This window comes from Triturus cristatus, chromosome 6 (assembly GCF_964204655.1).
Source record: "Triturus cristatus chromosome 6, aTriCri1.1, whole genome shotgun sequence".
NCBI lineage: Eukaryota > Metazoa > Chordata > Amphibia > Caudata > Salamandridae > Triturus > Triturus cristatus.
In genome coordinates, this window is record NC_140589.1 from 1,076,213,798 (window position 1) to 1,076,235,236 (window position 21,439).

Below are 21,439 nucleotides of genomic sequence, written 5' to 3' on the forward strand. Positions count from 1 at the left end.
CATACTATCCCCCGCTGTTCGAGCGATTACTGGATCGGTGGGGGAGTGCTGCAACAGGGGCGCCCCGGACTTGCTCCCGTGTGCTGGGCCCCCCCCCTTCCTACAGCACCAACATGGGGAAAACAGACACTAGACAATCGAAGCTCCCATTTGAGTCCCACAAAAAAAAGCCCCGAGCACCTCCGATGGAGGATGGCGACTCTGATGGGGGAGACAGCACTGAGGTGGATTGGAAGGCGCTCCTGCTCAGTATGCAAACGAGTCTCACCTCTATAGACTCGAAATTGGACAACATGTCTAAACGTCTGGACTCTGTTGTGCATCGACTGGATCAACAGGAAGAACGGGTGAAGGAGGCGGAACAGCGGGTTTCTGATCTGGAGGATGGGGTGGTGGCCAATGCCACCAAGGTTACACAGATGGAGAGACTCTTAAAGGTGATCGCTGATGAGAGCGAAGACTTAGAAGCGCGGTCACGCCGAAACAATGTGTGCCTGGTTGGCCTTGCAGAATCCACCAATGTGGGAAAAATGGAAATCTTCATTGAGAAGCTATTGGCTGATCTGTTCGGCCTGGAGGCATTCTCCCAACAACTAGTGGTGGAGCGGGCCCCCCGCGCTCTTGGCCCCCGACCTATACCCGGGGCCCCCCCAGACCCATCATCATCCGATTCCTGAACTACAGAGACCGGGACACTCTACTTCGACTTGCCCGCGAAAAACAACCTGTTCAGTTTGAAAACGTCACGCTTTCATTCTATCCAGACTTCACTCAATCAGTACAGGATGCGAGACGCAAGTTTGTGGCAGTCAAAAAAGGCTCCTTCAGAGAGGCATCCAATACTCCATGATTTACCCGGCCAAGTTACGTGTTGTCCACCAGGGCAAACAGCACCTATTTCAAGATCCAGCACAAGTGGAACACTTTCTGAAAGAAAATAAGCGACCCCAGGACAATACTCGGTCCTCCCTGGGGCGGGCGCGTTCCCGTTCGCCCACATCTGCACTGGACTGATCGAGGGCGGCATTCTCCTTGGTCTATTTTACAAGTATGGTATTATGGCTAGATCCACCTTAAGACATTTAGTGTGCTATTTGGCAGTGTTTGCTATACACATTTGTATTAGATGCTCACTTAAAAGCCGTAACGCTTCAGTAATCTCAAGGTTTTCACTTTGCAGTAGCAAGTATTCGCCCTGGCACTTTCTTTCCCAATCCCGCGTTTGCCGTTAGTTGTAATGACGAGCGTGCAGCGGGTGTAATATCGGGGGAGATCGAAGGCGGGTCTGGAACCCCTTTTTTGTTCCCCATTTCAGGTGTGCCCCACCAGGGTTTCGATGTGTTTTTTTTTTGTTTTGAGAGGGTGGAGGTACATACCCGGCATGATTGGGATGTCAGTGTGGGTGGGGGGGGGTTCTCAGGGAAATGTTTATGTTTTAGTTGAGTATGCAATGGACAATGATATATAACACAGAGTTGACATGATCCCGGACGTGGTCCGGACAAAGGTAGCAATAGGACATGTAGTTGACGGTATCCACGTTGAACAGACGAGTTCTTATTGGGGAAATGAGCCGTGTCGGCAACATTGATATTGGCTCAGGGGGAATGATCTCTACCATCACTTGGAACGTGAGTGGATTGGGCGAGCCCAGGAAGCGCAGACAGATAGTGCATGCGTTAGATAGACTGAGTGTACACATAGTATTTTTACAAGAGACCCACATGGATCCTCAACGCCGCAGTATTTTCGCTTCTAGATGGGCGGCGCACTCCGTCCTTGGCGCCATACTCCTCATACGCCAGAGGTACTGCCATATTGATAAAAATAAATATTCCCTACACTCCTATGGGGGAGGTGATTGACCGGGAGGGGCGGTACTGTCTAATGTGGGGCAGGATTGGCAATGAAACTATCCCCTTGGCCTGCTCTTATGGTCCCAACTCCGATGACCCTAGCAGTTTTATTGCTCTCTGGAATAAGATAAGAGACATAGGATCAACACACATGATATGGGGAGGGGACTTTAAGGCAGTCCTTAATCCGGTCATGGATAGATCGAACCCTTCTGCACATCATTACACCAACACGTATAGATATTTGAGGGACATGTGCGATAATCAGGATGTCATAGACGCTTGGCGGCACCTATACCCGTTGGTGGCAGAAGGCACACACTGGAATACAGTACACGCTTCCTGGGCTAGGCTGGACTACATCTTAATCTCTCGGGGTCTGGCCCCGGCTTTGTTAGCGGTACAGCATGTGGGTCGCACTTTCTCGGATCACTCCCCAGTTTTGGCTAAATTCCGGTTACTAGACGTTGTGGGGTAACCACCTACATGGAGATTACAACCCAACATTTTACTAGACGAACTCTTTCGAACTGATCTGGGACGGGACATTGAGGAATTCCTCTCACATAATAAGGGGTCGGTGGAGAGTATGGCCACTATGTGGGAGGCGCTGAAAGTCACGATTCGGGGTGTTTGCATCTCCAAGAGCTCGGGGGTGCTTCGAGCACTGCGTAATACACTACATAAACTGGAGGGCACCCTGCACAAGTTGGAAACCCAGCTGGACTTCGCCACCGATGCAGATGCTCTAGCTCAATACCGAGAGGCATTGACTGACTATAAATCCACTGCTGACAGGGAGGCTCACTTTCGCAGTAAATATTTCAAGGCTAGGGCGTAGGAGAGGGTGAGCGACCTGGGAAGTCTCTGGCGGGAGTCGTGGGGCCCCCACGGCGCTCTAATTTTATCATGGAGTTGGAGGTTGATGGAGGAGATCTCCTGCGCGACACGCAATCGATCATGGCCTCTTTCACTACACACTATGCGTCCTTATATACCACTACCAGGGTGGGAACCTTGGAAATGGATGATTACATGGGTGAGCTCACTTTGGGATGGCTGCCAGACAATCAGAGAGAGTTCTTAGCGGCACCTATAGGACTGGACGAAATTAGAGATGCAATAGGGCAGATGGCAGCCGGAAAAGCGCCGGGGTTGGATGGTTTGCCTATAGACTTTTACAAGGCTTATGTGGACATACTTGCGCCGGTGCTTAGGGAGGTCTTCCACAAAGCACATGAGTCTGGAGTACTCCCACCATCGATGCAGGAGGCCTTAATCACCTCCATACTTAAACCTGGGAAATCACCGAAGTGCTGTGATTCATATCGTCCCCTTTCCTTGATTAACTGCGATGCTAAGATCTTAACTAAGGTACTGGCTAATCGCCTGAAGTTACTGATAGAGGGACTGGTACTATCCGATCAGGTGGGATTTATCCCCGGTAGAGCTACCTCACATAACCTGCGTACCTTATTCGCAATACTACAGAATGTCGACCCTGACTTACCAATGGTGGTGGTCTTTTTAGACGCCACCAAAGCCTTCGACTCATTGGATTGGGACTACCTCCTTTGTATACTGCGTAATATGGGTCTACCCATAGGATTCTTGAGATGGATCACGATACTTTATCATAAACCCATGGCCAGGGTGGGTATTAACGGGCGTATATCCGAGGCCTTTGAGATATCAAGGGGCACTCGGCAGGGGTGCCCCTTGTCTCCTCTTTTATTTGCTCTGGCCATTGAACCCTTAGCAGCCCGGCTCCGGCAATACCACCGGGACAAGGCTCTGCGTTGCTACCAGAGGCAGGTTCTGATATCCCTTTACGCGGATGACATTACGCTTTACATCAGAGATCCATCCGTCAATCTCAACCCCATCTTGAGAGAATTTATACGCTTCGCGGTACTGTCAGGTATTAACATCAACTGGGGGAAATCTACTATTTTCCCACTCACAGCGGCGGCAAAACCCTTCCCTCTTGATTATCCCCTGCAGTGGTGCGACAGTGAAGTCAGATATTTGGGAATTCTGATCTCTCGGGATCGAGAGGAACTACTGCGGCTGAACTATGGCCGTGCAATGGACCTTATTCAGACGTGCGTGACCAGATAGATCACGCTCCCTCTCTCCATGGCAGGCCGTGCGTCCCTCATTAAGATGGTCATTCTCCCAAAACTCCTTTACCTATTTCTCAACATCCCTTACCTCCCGGGGAAGCCCTTTTTCAAATTCTTGCGGTCTGAACTCATCCGGCTGGTTTGGGGAGGTAAGCGGCCTCGGTTGAGATGGGATCTGATGATCCGCCCATTTGCACAGGGAGGCTAAGATTTACCGGATTTTGAACTATATTATCATAGCGCGCAGGCCCAATTTGTCTACTATTGGATCCATCCCCCCCCCTTTTATGCACCAGGTGGTGGTCGAACATTGGCTGGCGGATCCCATCCCGCTTGAAGGGGCATTATTCAGTAAACCTGAGACACAGGCTGCGTATCAGACTCCCATCTCTAGCTCCATTCTTGCTTGGCGACACATTGCGCGGACAGTCCAGATGTCGCTAGTATATTCCCCATTGCTACCACTAGCATACCACCCCCAACTACCTCTATTACAGGAACAATTGTTTAAAAACATGATGACCAAACTCAAAATCAAGACATGGGGAGATCTGTATCATGGTGGTCATTTTCATTCAATAGCACACATGTGTGGGGACCTGACTCCTACACCCATGGATACATTTCTGTATATTCGGCTACGCAGTGGGATTCAGGCGGTTACTGAGACGTACCCTAATGAACCACCCACGTTGGAGCCGCTGCACCAGCTGCTCCAAGCTCACTCACCTGTTCACGCTGTCTCTAAGTTATATCACACGATTCACACCTCACTTGATCTTGGGTCCTGTAAAGCACGCACTAAATGGGAGGAGGACATAGGCAAACCCCTTGAAGATGACCTTTGGAATTTTTTCTGCCAACAGACTGAGCAGATCTCATCCAGCAGTAGATTTAGGATCATTCACTACAAATTCCTGCATAGACTTTATTGCACTCCCGCTCAGATGTACAGGTTTGGCCTTCGAGAGGATGACCTCTGTGGGCGCTGTCGCGCGCCGGCAGCGGACTTCTTACATTTGGCCTGGGGTTGCCCTGACATTACTAGATACTGGCAGCAGGTTTACTCGGGCCTCTCTGAAATGATAAACACCCCTCTACATCCATCTCCAACACAGGCTCTATTGGGTTACACCAAAACAATAGAAAGACCATATCGTAGATTCATAACTGTTGCTCTTTTATTGGCAAAAAGACGAGTGGCCTGCTGATGGGGGAGAGGCAGAGCCCCCAAATTTAAAGAATGGATACAAGACATGGTACACTGCCAGGACACTCTGCTCAGATACGCGGAACTTCTACCTGCCGCCTCTAAACCCGTGGATATCTGGGGACGGGACCCCTTAAGAGTTTTCTCATGTCACATCCCACTGTAAACAATGAAGTCAATGTCGATTATATTACTGAAGTCGCAACGAAATCCCAATAGACGGTACGGGGGATAAAAGTTTGTCAATTCTGCAGTTAGGCGTATGGTTTTGAGGGGATATGCTCTGCTGTTATAACCATCTGTGTACATTGGTGATGTCATACTGTGGATGGGTATGATTGATGTTGTGGATGCCCTTGGACACTCCTGACGACACCCAGAAAAACCAGGCTCGGACAATTGGGATTGCACATTTATGGTCGTTCTCTACCCCCCAGCCTCAATCACCACTGACTATAGAAATATGCCTTTGGTCTGGACTCAGTGCGGGCTAATATGTTGCTTTCTAGAAACTGTCAATTTGCTGTATGCTATGAGATATTGTTGTACCTTGTGATAACAGCTCATGTTAAAATTGTACATGTTTATGGGAAAAACGAATAAAGAAAGTATAAAAAAAAAAATTACAAAAAATTTAAAAAAAAAAAAAAGTACTGCTGTCAGGAGGGCGAAGTGTGTCCTGTGTAATAAAGCCTGGATTCGAGGTGAGAGGAACCTGAAAGCAGAGGGGACAGAGTCTGGGTCACTTCTGGTGACCAGGGGCTCGGTAGTCGAATGCCCACCAATGTCGGGTGCTTCAGGTGAAAAGGAGGGTTGTTTGACTCTGCAGCCACGGGGACCAGGAGACGTCTAAGACAAACAGAATCCAACCAGAGGTGAGCTGTCCCACGAAGGATGTCGAGAGCTGAGGGGTTGATGTCCGGCTGGAGCACCAACAAGCCTTGGCAACTGCAACCCACACGGACAGAGGAAACAGGTTACGGTGTGGACCAGCAAGGTCAAGGGGACTCTCCAAGCACTGGAGAGTCGGGGCATGTCTGGAGCAACCAGGTAAGCCCTAGAATTCACAAGGTGATCCTCGATAGGACCCACAGGCCAACGGACCAGGGATCATGAGGAGACTTCAAGCAAGTATGCAAAGGACCAGCCCACAGGACACTCGTGGAGTGGAGGCCGGAAATCTTCAGTGAAAATACTGCTCGGGGTCAGGACTACACGGAGTCCCAGCACAGGCTCAGGATTCGTCACTAAGTGTATGCAACTGCAAAAACACACGGTGCACAGGGGTTTCGGTTGCACGGTCCCCACAAGGGATACTGATCTAAGAATTGCAGTGAGGGCAGATGGACCTCAGGGACCTTCGGGAACCCACCTCCTGTATTGCTGAAATCTTTGGATTCCTCAGGAGCTCGGGAGAAGCAACCCGGTAGATGCATTTAGGTGCCTGCTTTTGCAGGGAGTAACTCCTTTACTCCGAGGGAGATTCTTCATTCATGCAGCGTCGAGCAGGCAATCAAAGTACTTGGTTTCTTCTTAGCAGAATCTTGTCCAGGTAAAATCTAAAGTCCTGAGATCAGGTTACCCGCTTTATACCCATCGGAAGGGGTTGGATAGATTCTGTGGACCTTGCTAGGGGAGGAGCAGGACAGATGGATGGCTACACCCATGTCCTTTCTCTAGTTTCACGACCAGAGCAGGAGCCAATGGCTCCCAGAACTGGTTTGAGCTGGACTATGCACAGGGACACCAAATGTGCCGCCAGTGCAGACTTTCTGGCACACGGAGAGTGCACCCACCCAGCCCCGATACACTAAACCCTGTGTGGGAGATGGTTACACCTCCCTGTAACAGGATGCCTATTGTCATGCCTTCCTCTGGCCAAGCTTGGCTCAGCAGCAGGAGGGCAGATCCCTGTCTGTGGCTGGCAGCATCCATTTTGTGCTGCCCAGGTCGAAAAGCTGGTACCGGGTATACCGGTGACCCACATATGCCACTCTAGAAGGGTGGAATCATACCTCCCACACCAGTTACTGGTGTGGAGGTATGATTCTGAGGGGTCTGACACCAAACACAACATGTTTCTAAGCAGCCGTTTTAAAGTTAGCATTTACAGCGAGGTTATAATGCACTTAAACATATATGTCTTGCTGCATCACAGACAATCCCGGTGAATGGTCTCCGAAGGCTGCAGAGGGGTTTTGCTCATGCAGGGGCACCCTCTCACGTTAAACCCAGCACCCTGCCTTCAGGATTGTTAAGGCCTGCCATAGGGGTGACTGATAGGTATTTAAGTGTAGTGATTTAGAGAAATATAGTGAACCTATATCTCAGTAAGTGGTGCAAGCACTAGCTTACTCAGTCTGCAGTAGCAGGCCAGTCTTGTCAATTTGGATGGCCTCTCATGGGTGGCAGAATACATGCTGCAGCCCATGGGAGGCCTCTGGGGTACCTATGCCCTGGGTACTTGGTGTACCGTATACTAGGGACTGATAAGGGTACCCCAGAATCCAATCTGGAGTGTACCTAAAGTACATGCATTGCAATTTACAGGAGAAAGCAGATAGACTGGGGTCCTGGATAGCAGGATCCCAGTCAGACTAAGCCAAAAACAGTGTGACATCAGCAAAAAGTGGGGGTAACCATAAGAAGCAGATACTACTTTCCTACACCACTCTCCAATCGACAACACTTTTAGCTCAAATTCCTAGAGCCACATTCACTGGCAGGATAAATAGACATTTCTTTAAAAAGTATAATCTTCGGCCTAGTGTTTCTGATTTTAGTAAGGAACATATCATTAAGTTTGGTTTGTATATGTCAGTTTTGTATATATAACTGTTTTTTATGCGTATTGTATTTTATTTGTAAATATGTTGAAAAATCATGTGTTGCCCTTCATGATGACATGACTAAAATGCATAAAACATTTTTCTGATTAAGATTTTTTTTTAAAGTGAAATAAATCACACGGGCTCATGAATTAAAGACAGTGGCTCATTTATTGTTAAACCTTTTGATAAACGATGCAACTAGATATCAAGTTTGTATACTTTTGGAAAGTTGGCAGGTTTTTGTCCTACCATTTGTGCCGTCTGCAGTGTCTTGGGTCACATGACTGTGAATGACTCTGCTATTGATGTAAGGGACTATGTGTGGGCAGGATGGGCCATCTCACCACGATCTTTAGGGTTTGTACTGCACTTGCACTTCAAAGGACTTGCCTCCAGTCACACAAAGGAATATGACACTAGGTTTTTGTCACTTCAGACCGTTTGGAGCCTACACAGGGGAAGAACTTTCCAGAACCAGATGTGGGGGTAGTATAGGGACCCCCCTATTTCAGGCAGGCACCAGATATAAATATTGTACGTCCAGAGCCACTCTTCAGTACACTCCTGGACCAGTCGACATTTGCTCCTAAAGGACTGCCTTGTTGCTACCAGCGGACTGCCCTACTGCATGAAGACTGCCATGCTTTCAGAAAAGAAAGATTGGACCGGCTCCCTTCATCCCGACTAATTTGAGGGCCTCCAAGGGTCCATTTGCTGCCCTGTCTGAGCTACAGGGGCTCAACAAGCTCCTGAAGCCTCCCTGCAACTGCCTAGCTGACCTGCTGCACTGAAGCTATTTGCAGCTGGTCCTGAAAGTGAACCTGTCTGAGCCCCGCTGGCCTCTGCTGGAGTGAGTGCCTGATCTGCAAGAGGTGCCTTCCTAGGTCCTTGTCCCTTGGCTGGCATCAGTTGACCTCATCCAGTGAAAGAAGGGTAAAAACTGAAGTTTGGCCTCTTTGCTAACTGGCCCATTCGTGCAGAGGCTCTGCCGTCCATGATGGCTGCCAACACAAAGCCCCTATTAATCCCACTTTTCTAAAGTCACTGCCAACTGCAACCGGCAATGCGAGAGCTGCACTTCACTTAACAGCAACGACATTCCACTGTCACCACCAACACGAAGATCCAGCAACAACCACCTGCGACGACCAACTGGATCTTCATGCTGCAGTGACGACTGTCCACAATGCCAGTCCTGCTCTTCACGCTACAGTGACTATCATCGCCACGCTCTGCCTGATCCTCGCAGCATCAGAATTCAAAAAGTGTACTTTTTCAGAGGAAGCAACCTGGTCCCTGTATCCGGCCCATGATCCATCGCGGTCAGCTTGAACTTCTGACTTTCCCAGATGGCCTGAAATGGCACTTTGTGCTATTAGGTGTTATTTTTACTTACAACTTTAGAATGTAATATCTCTGGTTCTATTGGTTAGATTTTTGTTGTCCTGGTATCATTTAATTATTAAAATGTACTTCAATTTTCTAAACTAGATGAGGATTTTTCTTGTGATGTGTTTTCACTGTTTTTGTTCTGCATAAATACTTTGTGGCAGAATTACTGATTTTTCACACAACACAGGGCAGCAGGCAAAGTTGCTGCGCTATGCTGCCTGAAAGATAGCAGAAATTAGCCATATCAACTAGAATATGGCACATTTCTGCTGTCTCCTAGCACTATCACACTGTGTGCTGCCTAATGCCAATGCAGACACCCTTGTACCAAGGTGCAAGGATGCCTGCTTTACAGTCAGGATTCTTTGTGTGCAGGAAGGTACACCTTCCTGCACAAAAACAGTCCTTAAAGGCATTTTCCTCTTTCTATGTGTGCTGCAAAAGTAGACGTAATGAGTAGCAATAAAGATATTTTTCCTGATTACCCCTGCTTCAGGGAGACATAGCTTTTTGACACATTCCCAGGTTTACTAGCTTTAGTAAATCAGGGAGTGTGCCAAAATCTAAGAATGGGTGCATGGGAATGCCCAGGCTCCACCCATAGAACCTCCCTAATGCAAATTAACGTAAGGCAGTGCTATGTGCTGCCTCGCATTACTTTTTTGAAAAAATCTGATGCAAAGCTACACAAATTGTTCCTGGCTTTGTAAATCACAGATAACATTTTGTGTAGTGGCTGCTCCAAAAAAGAGGCACATCCACAATGCAAAATGTTAGTGAATCTGTGCTGTGCATCAAATTCAGCCTGATTGCTTTGTGCCAAGCTACCAGAGTGTTGAGCAGAGGTTAATGTTGTGACTTTTGCGCTACACCTTGGCAAGGACAGTGGTTGTTGCCTGAGTGGGGACTCCACCCCCTTAACCAATAACCCAATTTCTTACAATCGGGTTTTGGGGGATTGTAATCTGTGGGCCATTGCCAATACTTGCATTCTTGTGAATGCGATTAGAGCCATGTTGTGGTTTTATCACATTACGCCACATTCTACTCAGTAGTCTCACCTTTTGAGTGTCTGAGGGGAAGAAAACCTACTTGTTTTGTCCTATCAAGGATGTCGACAATGATAAGGAAAGTTAAGTCCACAGGTGGGCTCGATGACAAATGTTAAGGTTGAATAGAATAAACAAAATAAATATTATGACAACAGGAGAGTGGTGAAAGCGTGTAAAAACGTGGGCGATATGGGGGGGATGAAGAAAGTGGTGCATGTACGGAAAGGAGCTTCGAAGTTTGGGGCTCCGGTTACTGTTGAAATAGTATGTTTTTCTGCTGTTACGGTGTGAGGTGGACAGTGGTGGAATTGTGAGGGGGTAAAAGTGGACTGAGAGGTTGGCAGGAAAAACATTCCTTTAGACAAAAATCTTTCTCCAGTGAATGATACCAAGTCTTCTGTGTCACCCGTGGGTGTGAATGGTGCAGAACAGGCAGGTTACCATTTGAAGCAGCGTTCTTGCATTATAACCAAGACGTTTAGATTTCGGTGAATTGTTTGCAGTTTTTCAAACTATGACCTTGAAGTATGTTCTGTACATAAGTTTCTATGTTTAGCTTTTGTATTTTCTTGATGTGTTTTTTGGTTTGTTATTGGAAAACTGTGAAGGAGAATGACATATAATTTCTTGCAGAAGAGCATAGAATACTCATGCTAGAATGTTGTTTTGTAACTGTGTGCCAGTTGGGTTTGAAGTCTGACTGGTGCTATTGAGGACATCACTGATCACATCTCAAAGGAAAATAACTCGACAATAAATTGAAAATAAATGTGACCTAAAAATGCATGTTATTTAGTGCAACAGTTATAATAAACACTCATTTCCACATTCTCCTTTATATACATGATATGTTCTACCATTTTCTTGTGACTTGTTGTGAAGACGGAACAATGGCGACCGTAATTCCTATTTCTTTCTTTCGTTGTAAATAACACTACCACTACCGGCTACAATTATTTGAGATTTACATACCCAGAAATAACAGATAGACGCCTATGACGGTCTCTCCTTGTTCGGTAAGAGGAGTCTCCTTGTTTGGGAAATTGCTGATGGTATTGTTCCTCCACGGCGCCTGACCAGGAAGCTGCAGGGATGCCATGGCTCAGATGTCTCAGTTTTCCCGTTCGTGTGCCTTCACTTTGAATTTGCACTGTTTCCCATGCTCTTCCAAATCGTATGCACAAAATTCGTCTGAACCACCAAGAAGGATAAGCTGGCTAGGTAATCCTGACGAAGACGCGGAGAGACTGTTGTCCCGCCTCATTACTATCCCATAATCCTACCTATAAATAGCTGCATACTGTACAGGAAGGGAAAATGAAAAGATGTCACTGTTCTGGGTACGGTATTTTGTAGCTAACAGCGACACTGGCAATTGCTATGGCTTTTGTATATGAGAAAGATATTCGCTAGTGTGCCGGCAGCATGGCTAAGGGGCATATGTATCAAACGATTTTTTAATCGCAAACGCTGCGATTCGCAAAATAACAGCGTTTGCGATTAAAAAATCGGTAATCGGGATGTATGAGGCAAATCCCCATCGCAAAATTAAGGAATTGCTAATTTAGCGATTTCTTAATTTTGCGTAAGCATTTAAGAAATCGCAAATTGCGATTTCTTAAATGATATGTAAAAAGCACCCAAGTTGTGCGAATTATCCTTAAGAAATCGCAAATTATCACCAACTTCCAGTTGGTGGTAATTTGCGATTTCCTTTCAAAAAGCACTTTTTTGAATTTTACAAAGTGCCACGTGGCGCTCATACATGCCCTTAGGGCATGTATGAGCGCCATATGCACACACATGCTAATTTCAGGGGTGCATCAGGGTATCATCATGACACCCTTGCACCTTTGAAATTAGTCTCAAATTGCGATTAGCAAATTGCGATTCGCTATTTGAGAATTACTTCCCATTCATTCCTATGGGTCTCCTGGCCCATAGAACTGAATGGGCAGGTATTCCTTAATTGCGATTTCGCAATTTGCTAATCGCAATTAAGGAATTTTAAGAAATCGCAAAAAGTTTGCAATTTTTTAAATACATCCCGTTTTGCAATTCTCAAATAGCGATTCTTTAAAAATCGCTATTTGAGAATCGCAAATGGTGATGTTGATACATATGCCCCTAAGTGTGCATATGTGATGATCTGCTTACAATTTCGAATCGAATCAGGCCTCCTCGTCCTTCTATTAAATTATGTAATAGTACTACTTACTAAAGCGCGGCGACAGCATGGTATTAAGGGTCATATAAAGATAACGTTAGTGTGAGTAATAAACAAAACAGAAACCAAGTATATAGGTAGAGTGGATTCCTATTTTCCCCTCAAAGCGAATCTTGCACTGAAAGGATGTATAGTGTGCTGTTCTCTCTGACGGAGGTGCAAAAAACAGGTGCAAGTTCCACATGCATAGTTTTGAGTTAGAGCAGGGACTTTGCACATGTTTTCCTCACAATTACATGCGATAAGTGTCCCCTGCAAAAACCCTATTTGCACATCTGTTAATTGCATGTATTTGTGTATCTACTGGAACCCAAGCCACTAAGGGGCCGATTATGATGGCGGTCGTAGGCACCTCCGCGGTGCTGTATGTGGCGGAAAAAGACGGTTTCATCACGCCGGAAGCAGTCATCACGACCGCCATATTACAATGGGCAAAGATAGCCCATTTTCCGACTGTCACTGTGTTTCCAGACCAGCCAGAAAAATCTTTCAACGCCAGTGCCAGAGGGAGCCAATAGAGAAGCCAGCCATGCGGAAGGACGCTCCGACCACCCACCATATTATGATGCACCAATCAGGCCATCTGAACGTGGCAGAAAAAACAGCTCATCACAGATGGTGGAAACAGAACTACAGAGCGAGAAACTTGACTCACACACTTCTCCACGTTCCTGCACGTTATGGATCCTGCCTTACAAGCCCTGCCGCTGCTCTACCTGGTCCACTACCAACAAATACAATGCAGTAGCGGACCCCACCCAAGGTAAGTCCATAACATATCCCTGCATGCAACTGCTTGACACCTGGAGAACTTACCTGTCAACATCGGACACCCTGTTGGACACAGGAACATATCCCAATACTAAAAGTAACCAAGCTGCGCATGAATATCCATTGTCCACTCAGCAGCGGGGGCAACCATATCGATACAAATGATGGCATCTAGCCTGGCCATGGCGGTCACATCACAGCAGTGCCTAAGCGGTGGGCAAAGATGCCCATATGGATGCAGAAGTTCCGCTGAAGAGTGCAGTCTTGCAAGATCCTCAGAGCATTCTCCACCCCTCAGCCACCCAAAAATTAGCCCAAATTAGCCCAACATAGCTGCTGCAAGGAATGAGGGGCAGGGACAGTGTACATAGTGACATCATAGTAGGTGCATGAGGAATGGGATGAGCAATAGGAGATATGGAGGAGGGAAGCGACACCAGTAAGTATAAATGGCGATCATTGCAGTCAAACCAAGTTTAGTCCTGATCCAAGGAGGAGAACAGGAGGCAAGAGCAAACAGGATGTGTTTGGAAGCTCACAGTAGTACAATGAGGTGTGGGAAGAGTCAGAGAGCAAAGGTAGATGACACATTAAGACAGCTACCTCCGTCATATAGTCACAGGTCAGACCACACCCTAAGCAGACATTGACAGGCTCATGCCATACAATGGCATACCATCCCACATAATGACAGGCCATACTATTCACCCCTGTAGAGAATTATTGACATGAACTGTAAACTTAAAGGAAACACCAGTGGTCATTTGTTTCATTTGTTTAATGCTGCACTAAACATCCCCATGTGAGTATGTCCTGTAGCACAAAAACACTGACTATCCAGCCACTCCACTTAACTCCTCCAAACCAACACTCCACATTTCCAAACGTAGTACAAAGCAGAAAATCTGGACTGAATGAAAATGTGCCATGAAGAGGCCATCATGAAAGCGGCGAACCATGACCTAAGCACCATGACAAACCTCCTCATTCTCACACCTGCCTTTCACTTGTGTGAAAAAACTAGCACAATTGAACACATAATGAATCATTGCACAGATTACAAACTTTTCACTGGTCAGTCTGCATATCAGAACCATGATCCTCCTCCACAAATTGTAAATCATCAACACTGTATAAGAACAAGTAAACTATTCAAAAGTGGAGGAACCTGTGCAAGAAATGCATGGAGAAATGAGTGGTAGCATATGTTCATGGATTGTAAGTGGTCTCACATATGAGACTACCCTTAGGATATCAACTGATCCATGTGTGGCACTGAGATCCAAATAGAATGAAAGATATCAGTGCAGTATCACTGTGATCCAGCTAGGCAAGTAAGCCATTGGACCATAATGAGAGCACTTGCCTAGCCATCCATGGATCAGCACTCTCTTTGTCTTAACTAAGCTGTCATGTGTATGACACTGGCACACTACTCGTGCCTCACTGTGACCTTCCCTGTTAGCCAAACTTAAAAATACAATTCACATTTAACTCTCACCTACCCATCCACCGCCTTCCCTGCTCTACACCCGGCACAATCTCTGTACAGGTGCCACACTACTCCTGCGAGTTCTCTGCTCCAGAATGCATCACGCTGTTGGGTATACTAACATGTCAGAGCCCAGGTCAAGGATGTTCGATGTAATCCAGTACTCTAGGCAATTGCTAAAGACCCACTCACAGGCCACATCAAGATAATTCCAACAAGCATTGGTATGCGCAGCAAGAGAGGGGATAGCCCAATATGTTCCTAGTCCTCCCTTGAACAGATATAAGCCTTTCATTTGGCTAACTGCACAGACTGTATAAACCACCCTAAAATAATTCTACATGACCAACTGGCACATATAAACTCAAAGTGTGTCTCATTGAGACCAATATGGCAACACTGCTACAGACACACCACCGTTCACAAAGGGACCATGGTGTCAGTCTGCCTCCCAAACATTCCCAGGTACAATAGTGACAACTGACTGATAAGGGGCCATAGCATAATTGGGCACACTCAACGAGCAAATTAACAAGACTCCACATTGCCTGATGTGACATGGCTAAAACAAATGCACAATACTAAAGCAACACTAATTTCAGTGCATTCAAAGGCACACACTCCTTACACACACACACTCTCCTGCAATGACCACAGAAAACACACTTGCACTTGTATGTAGAAAAAGGCAATTCACCCAAAAAAGCATCCCTCCCAATCTAAATCATAATAACCCATTCACATCCTAATGCATCCCACAGCAAACATAGCTGGACATCAGGGGTCCAAACACTTGTCAGGGATAATGTATCAGCCACTGACAGCAGTGCATGCACAGTAAGTAGTGAACACCACTACAACCAGGGACACACATATCTGAAATAAACATCAAGAACATCACAAATCATCACAACACACAGATCACTCTCCATTATCCATGAGTCACTCTTAAGATAGCCCTCATTGCATTCTCCTTCTTCACACTCCATATGCATCCCAATGAAGATCCACACATACAGTAGAGCTGCTACCATGCAGAACAAGAATTTGCAATGGAATAGGTCTCGCATTTGCGAAACTTTGACCTATTGGTATTGTAAATGACAATGCCTTTTATTATTGTATGTTTTTTAAACCTATAAATAAAAGGCATTGTCATTTAGAATGCCAATGGCACAAAATCTCACAGATGCAAGACCTAATGCATTGCAAATGCTTGTTTTATTTATGGTTGGGGGGTAACACAAACAATGGCAGAGTGAGAGATGGGGTGAAGAATTAACACAGACAATGGGAGGGTGAGTGGAAAGAAGGAAAAAACGAAAAAAGTAGCATCAGCACGAAGAAAGAAAGAAGCAGCAGCAATACGGACACTGAGATAGAAGGAGGAAACGGGGGTCAGGCAGCTTTTTAGGCCTCGCCTGAACCAGCGCATGCGCTAACTCAGGCGAGACATTTATTAACTCTGCGTTAGTCTTCCTCGCCACATGATTAACAAAGTGAGCTTCAGCTCCACATCAGAACCCTCCAAAGCAAAAAAAGTCAGCCTCCCATGCATCCCATCCCCTCCCAATATGGCTGACCCTTTACACTCCATGACCACCATAAGAGGAGGGCCGGCCCAACCCCAAAGCCTGTTTTTTTAGTTCTGTGCAAGTCTCTCCAGTTGCGTCAGGTAAGGGGTGCCTGCAGTACAGGTACGTGGGTCTCGGGTTGGAGGTCCTGCTCTAGCGGACCCTAGGGTCTTGGACTCTCTTTTCCCCCCTTTCCCCCTTTCCCCCGGTGTGTTCTGTATGTAGCCGGTTAGGCTCCAACGGGCCAAGGGTTTCCAAGGTGGGGGTGGGCCCGGGTACTGTTTGGGTTGGAGGCCGGCGCCCTGCCGTCCCTCCACTGTGTGGGATTATGTCTGAATGTCCCTTTACCCTGTGCCAAATTTGTCCCCGCCCGCCTGCCTTTCGTGGCGCAGTGGCGGGTTGTGGTTGTGCGTGTTTCATTCCCTGGTTTGGGGGGTGAGATCCGGTAGAGTGGAGCAGTTTCGCTACTTGACCTGATCTGGTCACGGTCGCGGCTCCTTCTTTGTCTCGCCGCCCGCCTGCCCTTCGTGACTCTGTGGCGGGCGGCGGCTCGACTTTCCTTTTTTTCCCTCCCTGAGGGGTGTACAGCCGTCAGGGTTAGCGCAGGGGCGCCTTTCTACATGTTTGCCCGTTGTGAATGCGGCCTTGCCGCCCGCCTTCCCCTCGCAGCACTCCGGTGGGCGGCGGCTGTTCAGCACGGTTTCTGTATTCCCCGCTAGCGCCGCAGCAGGCGGCAGCTGTATTGTGCCTCTCTGGGGTATCGATGTGGGGCTCTGTCTCGCTCTGGGATGGGTGAGTTTCCTACCTGGCTCCTGCTGCTCTCACATCCCGCCTGCCCTTCGAGGCACTGCGGCGGCGGTGCTTTTGCCGTCTCCGTGGCATGGGGCTCTCTCCTATGGGCTTCTACTGCGCTCCCCGGCCACTCTGGCTTACCTGCCTTCCTCCCCGCGCCTCTCCTGTGAATCTTCCTCGGGGGCGGGGTGCCCCTCTCGGCAGCATTGTGGTCCGTCCGCCGGGGGCGGGTCTGGTCTCGTCCGGTTTCCCGCGCTGCTGTTTTCTCTCGGGCTGGGTTTTTCTGTCCCGGTGCTGGTTGGTCGCACTGTCGGCTCTGTTCCACGGACGGTTGGCATGGACGCTTCGCACTGGTTGTAAAGGAGGGTGAGTTCCGATTCTCTTACTGGAGCTTCTGAATTTTGCCCTCCTTTTCTGTTACGCCCTGGGACTGAGCCGGTGCGTACTGTGCTTGTCCTGCCTCTGCCATGCCTACATTTTCAGCGCAGGCCCCCCCCCCCCGGTCCATGTTGGCGCACTTTTGGCCTGGGGCCGCTCGCTTCTACCGTTGCCTCTGTTGCCTGATTAGTTCTGGTCTTGGGCGCTTACACTCTCCATTATGTGTTCTATTCCTGTTTTTTCGATGTATCTGTTTCTTCTGGTGTAGGCATTGCTAATTTGGCTTGCTCTCGTGCGGGGGTGCATTCTCTCCCGTTCTCTCCGGTGTGAGACTTGTGGATGGTCATATGTCCTTCTGTGACTCAGGTTCTTCGTGTGGGTCTTCCTGTGGTGGTCGCCTTCGATTCAAGGTTTTCATCTGGGTATGGTTTTGGGGTGGAGGATGTGTCCTTCCGGCTTGCGCGGCCGGCCTAGGTCCTGAGGTTTCTGGTTCATGTCTCGGCTAGGGCGCTCACCATCCTGTGACTCTGGGCAGCTCTCTTGTACTCCGTGGCTGTCTCCCTGGTGTGTGTGTATGGACCTGTTGGGAGTTCTCGCTTTGCCTTGGCTCATCTGTGGCTGTCCCGAAATGAGTCACTCTGGCCTACTGGTTAAGGTCTTAGACTCTTCCTCTGAAGAGTAGGTGTTCGATCCCTGGTCTTTCTATGTCACTGTTTGCTCGTCTGTCGTGTTGGCAATGGTATTTCCTTCAGTACGGTTGGGATTTTTTTTTATTTTTAACAAAAGTTACTGTACTCGCTTTGCTCCTTGTTTTTTAGTTCATGACAGGGTGTCGGTGCGGTTTCCAGATTTGACACTTCGTCCTTCGCTTACTGCTATGGTTGCAATGTGGTTACATTTTTGTTATTCCCTGCTGGTCATGACTATCTCTTTTGATGATGCAGTTTCTGCTTCTTTGGGTCCGGCATCGAGGAGGCGTTTGTTCGCCCTTCCGTGCTCTACATGACCCTGCATTGGGGCCTTCCAGGTGTTTCGCCACTCTGGTGTTCTCAATGTTGGCCTCGGCGGGTCCTATTGGGTTGTTCTATCCATTTTTTCATGGGGTTCGCTGGTTGCCTTGGGTGACCTTGACCCGTTCTGTTATTCGGCGCATGTGGCGTTGGGTTGCGGGGCCTTAGCTTCATTGTTTGCTGTTTGTCCCTATCTCCTTCCTCTTTGGGCCTACTGTCCTTTCGTCCTGTGGGCTCCTGTTCCCGCCGTTGTTGTGCTGTCCCAGTCAGTTCCTTGGTGGTGTCCTCCGGGGGTTCCAGGGGCTGTGGTCTGCGGCGTGTCCGATTAGGGCGTGCTGCGGTTGACGCCTGTCCATCCTTCGCTGGGCTGCATGGGTGGTCACCTGGTGTTTCTATGCTGGCTATTTATGCTCCTGGCGGGCTCGCTGTCTCGGCGGGCGGCTCCTGCGCCCCTTTTTTGATGGCTTCCTGATGTCACCATGCTTCTCCTCGCCTCCTGGGGGTCGGGGTTTTGTTGTGGTCCTTCTGTCGCCTCTCCTCCCGTCCTGCGTGGCACGTTTCCTTGGCTCCTGCCCTCTGCCTGCCCGCTCCGGTTGTCGATTCTTGGGTTCCCCTGCTCCTGTCCTTGGTGCTGTGGCTCTTTGGTTGCTCTGCTTACTTTGGGTGGTGCCTGCCTGGTCGGGGTGGGGGTTCGGCTCCCGCATCTGGTGGGGTGTGCGTTCTGCCCTTTTTTGTTGCGGGGTCGCTTTCTGCGGTTTCGCTGGTCCTTCTGTGACAGGTCCTGTTCATCGGGTTAAGCTTGGCCCCCCGGTTGCTCTGGTTGGGGTTGTCTGACTTGGTAAGGGCCTTCCTCGGGTCGTGTTTTGGCTCTTGTTGACTGGCGGTGTTTCACCCCTATCTGTCCTTTGCAGATCCTCCCCTTCCTGTTGGTCTTGGTTCCTCTGGCCCTTCCTTGGTTCTTTTTGCCCCGGGCCCTTCCCGCTCTTTTTCCTGGTGCGGCTAGGTACCTCATTCCAGAGTTTTGGCGACTTTTGCCCGGTTTTCCCGTCTGGCTTCTGTTTGCCATTTCTTGGCTTCTCTGCGGTTTTCCCCTGCCTTGCTGGGGCTTGTTTGTTCTGGTGGGTTTGTCCCCTGCCTCGTGCTCCGGGGTGTTTGCGGGGTTCGCCCCTGTTGGCTTTTGGCACTTTGGTGCTGTCCTTGTCTGCGTCGTTTTGGCTCTGGCCGTTCCACCCTGTATGCTCATGTTCTCATTGGCTCTCATTCGGTGATTTGTGGGTCGAGCCTCTGTGGTGCCTGGTTGGGAGTTCTACTGGGTACGTCTGGTGCTATCTGCTTCCTTTGGGTCCCCGGGGTTGGCCCTTCGGCCTTCTCGTCCGGGCTCCCGGCTTTGCGCTTTCCTGGGGTCCTTTTTCTTCCAGGGATTTTGGGCTTGTTTGGCCTGGCATGGCCAGGGCTTTTGTCCTGTTGGTGGTGCTCACCTGGGTGCAGCTCCTTAGGCGTCTGCTTCTGCTGTGGTTGTCTTGGGCCCTGTTGCTCGTTGGTCCTTGTTTTTTGCCTATGGGGGCACGGGTTTTGTGTCCTGCCCCTGCTTTCTCTTTCCCTTGCTGGTTGTTGTTTCCTGCAGGGCTGTTGGGTGTCCGGGGGTGCTGGGACTCCTGGTTCTCATCTCCCTGGCTGGGTCCCTACGCTTCCAGTGTGGATTGTGTCTTCGTTTTTTGTCCCTGGTTTTGGGGTCCCGGGGCCTTTGGGCTCTGCTGGCTCCCTGGGAGTCTTGGCGTGGCACGGACTTGTTTTCGCCCTGCCCTTCTGTCCTTCTCGCCTTTGGTGCCGCCTCTCGCTGGACAGTTGTTCTGAGCCAGCCGATATGTGTTTCTGCCTGTGGCTTTTTTGTCCTGTGCACTCCTGTTCCTGTCGGTTCTTCGTTGTCAGGCTAGGCCTGGTTGTTGTCTGACTGACTGTATGGCCGCCTGGGTGCTCGCTTCGGCGGTTTGCTTCCTTCTTGTGGTACATTCCTGGGTCGGTTTGCTTGGTCCCTGTGCGGGGCAGTCTCGGACCGCCACGCAGCGTCTCCCTTCCTTCCAGACGTGGGTGGGCCTCTAGGTTTTCCGCTTTTCGCTGTTGGCAGGTTGGGTTCCCTCCGGGTCTCTTCGGTGTTGTTTCCTGTGCCTTCCTGGGTCCGTATTGCCTTGTGCCTGCCTGGGTTCTCTCCTTGGGGTCGCGGTACCTTTTGGGGGGTCCTATGTGTGACTGGGGTATATCCCCCTCCTGTTTCTCTTCTTGCGGCTCTTGCCAGTCTGTTTGGTTACATCTGGTTCCGCTGCCCCGTTCCTCTGGTTCGGCTCTCTCGCGGGTGGTGGTCACCCTTGCGGTGTTTGTCGGACTGCGTCTCTCTTTCTGCTGTGGCTTTTTTTGGGTCGCTGTGGTGGGGATGCCCTCTGTTCCATCGGTTCCTCTCTCTGGACTTTTGCTCCCCTCTCGCTTTTGGGCTGTCCGTTGGGCTGTTCTGGTGTGTTTGGTCCGGCTTGCGCTTTTCTGTTCTGGGCCCTGTTTACTGTGGCCTTTGGTTCCGTGCGGTCTGGTCCCGTGCTTTTCTCTGTCCTCCTTCGGCTTTTGCTTGGGGCGGATTTCCTGGCGGCTCTTTGTGTCTCTGGGGTACGGGTTTTCGGCCTTCCCGGTGTCTTTCGGTCCCGAGCTGGTTCTTCCTGCTCGTGGTTGCCTCTCTCCTGGG

General features: G+C 49.0%; 1 protein-coding gene across 2 annotated transcripts in view; it reads right to left on the reverse strand.

The window, feature by feature from the left end:
• LOC146821009 (visual pigment-like receptor peropsin) overlaps positions 1-21,439 on the reverse strand; it is a 737,141-nt gene that overhangs the window by 706,448 nt on the left and 9,254 nt on the right. The window contains exon 1 of one of the 2 annotated variants that reach the window (XM_085609320.1): positions 11,440-11,604. The exons of the other annotated variant lie outside the window; for it this stretch is intronic. Within the exon in view, the coding sequence (XP_085465446.1) occupies positions 11,440-11,566 (127 nt within the window). The 5' untranslated portion in view covers positions 11,567-11,604. Of the gene's footprint in view, positions 1-11,439; positions 11,605-21,439 lie in introns of those variants that run through there. 2 annotated transcript variants of the gene reach the window in all.